The 8,163-nt window shown below is 34.4% G+C and overlaps 1 protein-coding gene across 8 annotated transcripts in view; it reads left to right on the top strand.

The window, feature by feature from the left end:
• DMD (dystrophin) overlaps positions 1 to 8,163 on the top strand; it is a 2,133,401-nt gene that overhangs the window by 792,763 nt on the left and 1,332,475 nt on the right. For 7 of the 8 annotated variants that reach the window (XM_017548497.2, XM_037745683.1, XM_037745686.1 and 4 more), the window contains exon 30: positions 1,966 to 2,127. In XM_017548497.2, coding sequence (XP_017403986.1) covers positions 1,966 to 2,127 — 162 coding nt within the window. Of the gene's footprint in view, positions 1 to 1,633; positions 1,861 to 1,965; positions 2,128 to 8,163 lie in introns of those variants that run through there. The other variant, XM_037745687.1, reaches the window with a different exon arrangement.

Consider the following 8,163-nt stretch of genomic DNA (forward strand, 5'->3'; position numbering starts at 1 on the left):
AAGAAGCTTGAACCATACTTGAGTGAAGACATAGTAATGACTCTAGGTTAAAGACAATGGAGAAAGAGAAAGAAAAGAATGGAATCAAGAACTATTTGGAAGGTGTAATACATAATTAGTGATTGATTAGATGCAACATGATGAAGGACATGATAGAGGAAGTAGAAATTTCTAGAATTATGTCTAATAAAGGCAATCATTATTTGTATTTCGCTGAAATAGGAAAAAATATGGGAAGTAGGTGAGAAGAGGATGCACAAGGAGTTCATATATATGAAGTGTTAACTTTTGGTGGTTGTAGAACATTCATGTGGAGATGTCCAATAGGGTGAAATAGCATGCAAGTGTGGAGATCAGGGGGAAATCTGGACTTGAGAGATGTAGAGATGAGAGTTGTCAGAATGTGAGGAGGAATTGAAGTTAAACGTATGGGTAGAATGAGAAGAAAGGAAAGCCTACGACAAAATCTTGAAGGAGTCAAAATTTACGGTACAGGGAGAAATGCTGGGAAAGACTTCCCTCCTTCTGCAGCTTCACTAAACTTCCTCTCCTCCCTTGGTCTAGATGCCATTAACTTTTTTTTTTACCTGAGCAATGCTGTGTTATAGGTTGACTTCCTTGAGGAAGAATGACATCGTGCATATATATATATATATATATATGTTTTTGAGAGGGAGTCTTGCTCTGTCCCCCAGGCTGGAGTGCAGTGGCATGATCTTAGCCTACTGCAACCTCCCCCTCCTGGTTTCAAACGATTCTCCTGCCTCAGCCTCCCAAGTAGGTGGGATTACAGCTGCACACCACCACACCCAGCTAATTTTTGTATTTTTAGTAGAGATGGGATTTCACCATGTTGGCCAGGCTGGTTTTGAACTCCTGACCTCATGACCTGCCTGCCTCAGCCTCCCAAAGTACTGGGATTACAGGCGTGAGCCACCGCACCCATCTGACATCACTAACATTTTTTAAGATTAAGAACCAACATATGTCGTATTTATGTAGTATCTAATATTCTGTATATAATACAAAAACCCAGATCATCTTAAAACCTCAATTATGCTTTGTGGGAAAAGAAGTGATATTGTACCAGATAATCATGCCTAGACATTGTGTATTAAGGAAATGTATTTTAAATGACTTATGACTTGAATTCCCAATAAGTTGCCTGCCCTATTTCTTTTATAACTACTCTTTTAAAGGTGAACAGATCCTTGAAGGGAGACTTTGCAATCTGTTCAGCATGCTATTTATACTTGAAAATTGTTGAATTATCCTAATCATACTTATAGTAACAATCAAGATTAATTGCAGCTATATTAGGATTACTTATTATTTGTTCTACTTCAGCAGTAACACAAATCCAATTGTACAAACAATTTCCATAATCCAAATTGTGAAATAAAGTAGGGAGAAAAAAGATCTTGCAAAGCTGGTTGAAATAGTATTCAGAATAAATCTTTAACCAGACTGTTACCTAAAATTCTCTTTTTGAAGAGGAGCTGATTCTGAACAGATTGTGTATGTGTCTCATTGGTGGAAGTAGATTATCTGTCTTGAAGTGGATTGTGATGACGATGACCCTATTCTAAGCAAACCAAATCTCTTGAACTATATAATGAGATCAGGAGGAACATTCGACCTGGGAAAGACAGATTGCAATGACTGAGATGATTTTGCTAATGTTTTTTTTTCAGCGTCTTTCCTTGATGTACATGATATTGTAATTTATTTTCATGCAGAGATCCCTGATCCTATAGTTTTGTTTGTTGTTGTTGTTTTTTTTTTCTTCCTTCACATTTTTTTTTTAATAAGCAGAGCTGAATGAGTGCCAGGAAGCTGAGAAATCTATCTTACAAAAAGGTGATTGTGGAAGAGTCCAGAATCTTCATTTATTGTGCAGCAGGATTACAGAAAAGCTATCAAGAGTAAACATTTAACTGATACACTCTTATTCCTTCTCTTTAGGCTATAAGGAGGCAAAAGTTGCTTGAACAGAGCATCCAGTCTGCCCAGGAGGTTGAAAAATCCTTACACTTAATTCAGGAGTCACTCACATTCATTGACAAGCAGTTGGCAGCTTATATTGCAGACAAGGTGGACGCAGCTCAAATGCCTCAGGAAGCCCAGGCAAGTACATCTGGGAATCAGCTTCTGTTCTGTTGTTTTTATTACTTGAACAAAATGTTGCAGAGTTTCTAACTTTAAATTTATTCAACTAGTTTTCCAGGGGGCTATTTTGATTGACTGATTTGACTATTCGGAGGTAGGTAGGAAGAAAAAGGGGTCTCAATTATTAGTCTCAGATTTATTTTTTAAAGTAGGTAATGGAGGAATTTTAAATAAAGAGACTTCAAAGATAGGAGCAATATGATCTAGGGTTTTGGATTTCAAACTGTCCTAAAGCTAGAGGAAAACCATAGGAAAATAAATGGTAAGAAAATATATTTTGGCCGGGCGTGGTGGCTCACACCTGTAATCCCAGCACTTTGGAAGGCAGAGACCAGCGATCACGAGATCAGTTCGAGACCAGCCTGGCCAACATGGTGAAACCCTGTCTCTACTAAAAATACAAAAATTAGCCGGGTGTGGTAGCACACACTTTATCCCTAACCCTAATCCTGTCTACTCAGAATGCTGAGGCATGAGAATCATTTGAACACAGGAGACAGAGGTTACATTGAGCCGAGATGGTGTCACTGCACCCCAGACTGGGACAGAGTGAGACTCTGTCTCAAAAAAAAGAAAATATTTTTTATGGTACTATTGAAAAGCAGTCTCAAACATTTTATTATAAGCTGACCATTGAGTTTAGTTAGATGATCAATATTGTTTTATAAAAATGTGTTACAAGTAGTATAAAAATTATTGATATAAATCTGCGTCACGTTATTAATGATCACACATGCACTCTCTCCCACACCCACACACATTCAATTCTTCATTCCAACCAAAATATAAAATGTATTTACCTGTTTTTTTTAATAGAATGAGAGTTAAAATAGTGATGAAATTGACTTTTAAATGTGTAAATTGTAGGCCATAGCTAGTTTTACATTCACCATACAAAATATTTTTAAAATGCTGTTTTTATTTTTTAATTAACATTTAAACATATGTAAAGTTATTATAGATGTTATTTATTTAAATAACTTTAGGGTTGTGTGATAGTAAAGTAATATAGCTACTTTTCAAATCTTGTGTACATGTTGTGAACCCAATAAAGTACATGCTGTGATGTGAGGAGCACTAGAAAGTTATCTGCAAATCTCAAAGCCTTCTTCCCACCGATTGATGAAGATATCTGAAGTTTTTCACTTTAAAATAAATTTGGGAGTGAAATATTAGATTTGTAGATCGTGGTTCAATGCTATTACAGTTAATGAATGACAGTTAATTGGTGCCCTGGGCATCAGTATACGCAATAGCATGATTTAGTTTACCATATTGTCTAAGTTTGACCAAGAATGTGCCTGGTAATATGTGGCAGAGTATAGGTAGTTTGGATAGGCTGAAAAAGTCCCGGGCATATGGTTTTCTTATGGAATGCATACCATTGCAATAGGGGATGAAGAAAGATAAATTTGGGGAGAATTCTGATGATAAAAATCTTCCTTATAGTTTTTCATGGGGCAACAAGAGTAAATACTGTAGTAGAAATGAAGGATAATAGTAAACATATTTGAAGATTCAATTTTTAATTTTTTCTTGATATATACTAATTGTACATATTTTAGAGGGTATGTGTGATATGTTGATACATACCTACTCCAATATATACATTTTTCAAATGTACACAAGCCAGGATCTCTAGCATTAACTGTTCCTAAGACTGTCCCAATTTTTTAATAAATGTTTTATATTGATATGTAATATTCATACATATTTATGGGTACAAAATTTATGTAATATTTTCTTACATGCATAGAATGTGTAATGATCAAATCAGGGTATTTTGAGTATCCTTCACAGGCAGGGTTTAGTAATGCATGATAGGAATGAGCAATTGTTCCTGAATTGAAGAGAACTCCATGATTATAAATGAAATACAAAGTTGAACTGCTTTCATTTAAACCAATGACATAATTTTTGAAGGAATCTTTGATTAAAAATGCTCATGACTTTCTGAATGGAATTAAGGAAAAATTTGAGCAGTATGAATACTAGACATTAATATTGCAAATTTGTACTTTAAAATACATAAAGAACAACATTGTGACAGAATTGTAGAATGAAACTATGAGTAGCAAATTTGATAGGCAAAGCTATTACACTATTATCTTTGAAGGAAAATTGGAGCCTTTAGGACAAAACGTCTTTAGTTGACAGTGTTGTGATAAGGGGCACTGTGTTTTTTTCTTATTTACAAGTGGATTCAGGATTCTATGAACATTAATACACTAGTTTTTAATAAAATATTTTGTTTTTTCTCAAATAAAATAAACTACAGTAAATATGTTATTAACTACATCGGTAGAAAAGTACTTGGAAATAGAACACAGGTAAGTTACGAAATTTCAGATCTAGTTCAAGAAAGAAACTTTCAGGTATTCATCAGTTCAAATCCATTTTGCATGCATTTCGTGTTGTACCTGCATTATCAACATAGTTCTTGACATTGAGTCTCCTCAATGGTAATACATAATATTGGAAAATACAAGCCATGTGAAAGCTATTAAAACATTCTTCTGCTCAAAGGTTTTGTTTTAAGATGGCAGTAAGTGAATTGTTTTCTAGAACAGAATTCTCAAGTACTCAGATTTGCTTCAAGGACTATATTTCCTAAAAAAAAAAACAACAACTTGAAATTCCCATGAAATAAAATAGAGAGTCAAAAGTTAGATAGTGAAATAACATAAGTACAGTGGGTAAGATGAAGAATCCACTAAGAATGCCACCAAAATGTCATTTTAAATATAGATATAGAGCGATGCAATAGATAGATAGATAGATAGATAGACAGACAGACAGACAGACAGACAGACACATAGAAAGGGGGCTAACTAATGCACTGTGTTAACAAAAATATGTTTCTTTAAATTTGGATTTACAGATAAAAAGGTTATTGCTAATTAAAATAGTAGTACACTATGATTTTTCTTTTCATAAATGGCATAGTTAGCTTAATTCATCACTGAGAAGCAGGAAAAAATGTACGATGTTACATATTCAGTCCTTTTTGAAATATTTACTCAGATTTTCTGTCATATACTGGCCACACAGATTTGTGGGTATCTGACTCCACCGTGTGGTACACTGAGAGTTTTGCTACTTAATTTGAATCTATTAGAGCATTATTTTACTGCATTTTAATATCGTTTGAGATCCTCAGGTATAAAAGCTATCGCACTAAGGAAATGCATACAATATATATGACTTTCTGTCAACCATACTCTTGTTATATATACAAGTAGATGTAGATCGAGATACTTCCTTACATTCACATTTGCATTTATTAGTATAGGAAAGAAAAGAGCTACCCACTTTCTTAGCATGTTAATTGGTCAGTTATTTCTCATGATTAGAAAATCGGGCCCTCTGATCCTAAGTTGGATTTAAAATTATTTTACTTATTTTAGTGATGTGAGCTTACAGAAGTAAAGCTTAATATTTTAGAAAATAAAACAGCTTGCTGCAAGGATATAAGAGCATGTGTTGACCTAGGAGTGTTTTTGTTTGTTTGTTTTTTTCAAAAATAGCACTTAACCAAATTACAATCTTAAATTATATGACCACAACATCAAACTGCCCAGTGTCAGCTCATTTAATGAGAGGTTGTATTAAAGTACAAAATTAAGAAAACATTTATTGAAGAAGAATAAAGCAAATGGGGAAAGCTCTTGTAGATATGGAATATATCTAAGAGAACAGGAACTTTAGAAATATTTCCAAAGTACTGTGATTAAAAATGTAACAACCTATAAGTGTTCCCTGGAAATAATTTTCAAAAATCACCAAATTGAATAACTACAAGGAAACCCATGGAACGAATTTAGTCATTTACTGCTCGTGTTTTCAGAACTATATATTGAAGCACAGAGTTTTAGTTTTGGCATCTAAAATTCTATAGCAAAAGTCTAAGTAGCCACACTGAACCCCAGAGCAATCAAATCAAAATCTTTAGGTGGATTCGGTCTTCAGAATTTTGGGGAACTTTTTCACTTATTCTAATGTGTAGCTAAGTTTGAGAATGGCTTTGGATGGTTCCTTACTAGTAATGACTAAATTGTTCCAGTATATTTTTTCATATAACATTTTCTATCACTCTTTTATAAAGATTTTCACCTATGACTATGTCAACATTTCAATGGGAGGGAATCAGAGTGGCAATCAAACTACTGGTGACATTGTCTCTTATTTTGATTTTTCCTCTAACAGAAAATGGGTAATGGAAGAAAATATAGCTGAGAACTATTGCACAAATTTTAATTTGGGCAAATAGAATGTTCAGTATAGATGTTTGAGGCTGAACTCAGCGTGGCTTTCTTATATTTACTTTTTTCTAACCACATTTGTTAACATGCCAATTAACTTGAGTATGACTCTTAATTATTTTAGGGGACAGTGACAACCATTTAAATAGCTACTTAAATGCCTTGTAATATTTAAAATTACAAACGTACTTCCACATACACTTTTTTTTTTCCCTTTTCTACTAATTTCAGTTTTGAATCTTTGATATGTGAGAACAACCCAACATGGGCACCTGTTGAAAGTCTCCATGTCATTATGTGTTGATACACATTTTGTAGGGGAAGACATGGCCTTGTTACTTAGATTGCTGCAAGATAGAGCAGGGTTGCCCAGCAGTGGTTCCAATAGCTTTACTATTCTTTTTGTCCCAAAAAATTCTGATCTCGTCTTTTGTAACCTCATGTTCCATATAGTAGATTTGTGTGCAGGAATAGAGGAATGAAATAAATTATCTTTAAAGGAGAGGGCCTCATAATCAAATATTGAGAAATACTGCTGTGTTTTGCTCACCAAGCTAGGACTTTAGCTGTTCCAGAATCCACTACAGATATCCTCCTTCCATCTCTTTTTCCCTGCCGTTAACAATGTGAGTACACTTTAGAAAAGAGGGAATTTTTAAACCAAAGAAAGCTGTTAATTTAAACTAATCACATTAACTGCATATTAAAAAGAATTTATAATTGAGGTCTTCCTGTGTTTATTAAAGAAGCTAAATCTTACAACTCACTTTAAATATAATCGATCATATTTAAATGTAAACATTCCAAGCTATCAAAATCAATGGCTTAAAAATAAAGTCGTAACTGCAGATTTTGGTCTATCAGATTGAGCGTATGATTTCATTAGGGAATAAAACAGACTTTTATAGTGTAAATAGGCACATTTGATTGCCAAACGACTTGGAACAGTGTAACTTTACAGCCTACTTTACTGATTTATGAGTTAGACAGCAGAAACCTACAAAGGGGAATTTATGTGATAACCAGATAATTTAATCAAAGAAGAAAAAATTGGAACACGAATCCAGAGATTTGGGTTCAAATTTTGAATCCCGTATAGCCATAACTGTAGACCTTTTTCTTTCCTTTTTACATAGCACAGTAGATAAGATGGTAAACCTAGTACAGTTAATTTTGAATCTGTTCTATTATCGAAATGAATGCTACCCCTATGTGTTGCTATATAGAACTTACTTCTGTCCATTTCAGAATAACTACATTGTTCCATATGTTTAATAATGTGGGAAACAGTCACAAACAAAAGTTGCAGCAGGAGATGTAAAATATTAGAAACATGCCACACATCCCTGACCGTACTTGGAAAACCTGTATAGTATTACGTCCTCACAGGCTATATGATAAAGATATATATTTCTTTCATATTACTTCGATGTGTATGTTGTAAGTCTGCAATTATAGTATGAGTTTGTAAAAATCTCTCTACACCAGACACCACGTGTTTTCACTCATAGGCAGGTGATGAACAATGAGAACACTTAGGCACAGGGAAAAGAACAACACTCACTGGGTTAGGTTGGGGTGTAGAGGGGAGAAGAGGGGCGGAACAGCAGAGGGGGCTGGGAGGATGGGGAGGGATAACACCAGGAGAAATGCCTGATGTAGGTGACTGGGGTAGGCGGGGGGATGGAGACATCAAACCACCATGGCATGTATGTACTTATGCAACAATCCT

This window comes from Cebus imitator, unplaced genomic scaffold (genome assembly GCF_001604975.1).
Source record: "Cebus imitator isolate Cc_AM_T3 unplaced genomic scaffold, Cebus_imitator-1.0 Scaffold208, whole genome shotgun sequence".
NCBI lineage: Eukaryota > Metazoa > Chordata > Mammalia > Primates > Cebidae > Cebus > Cebus imitator.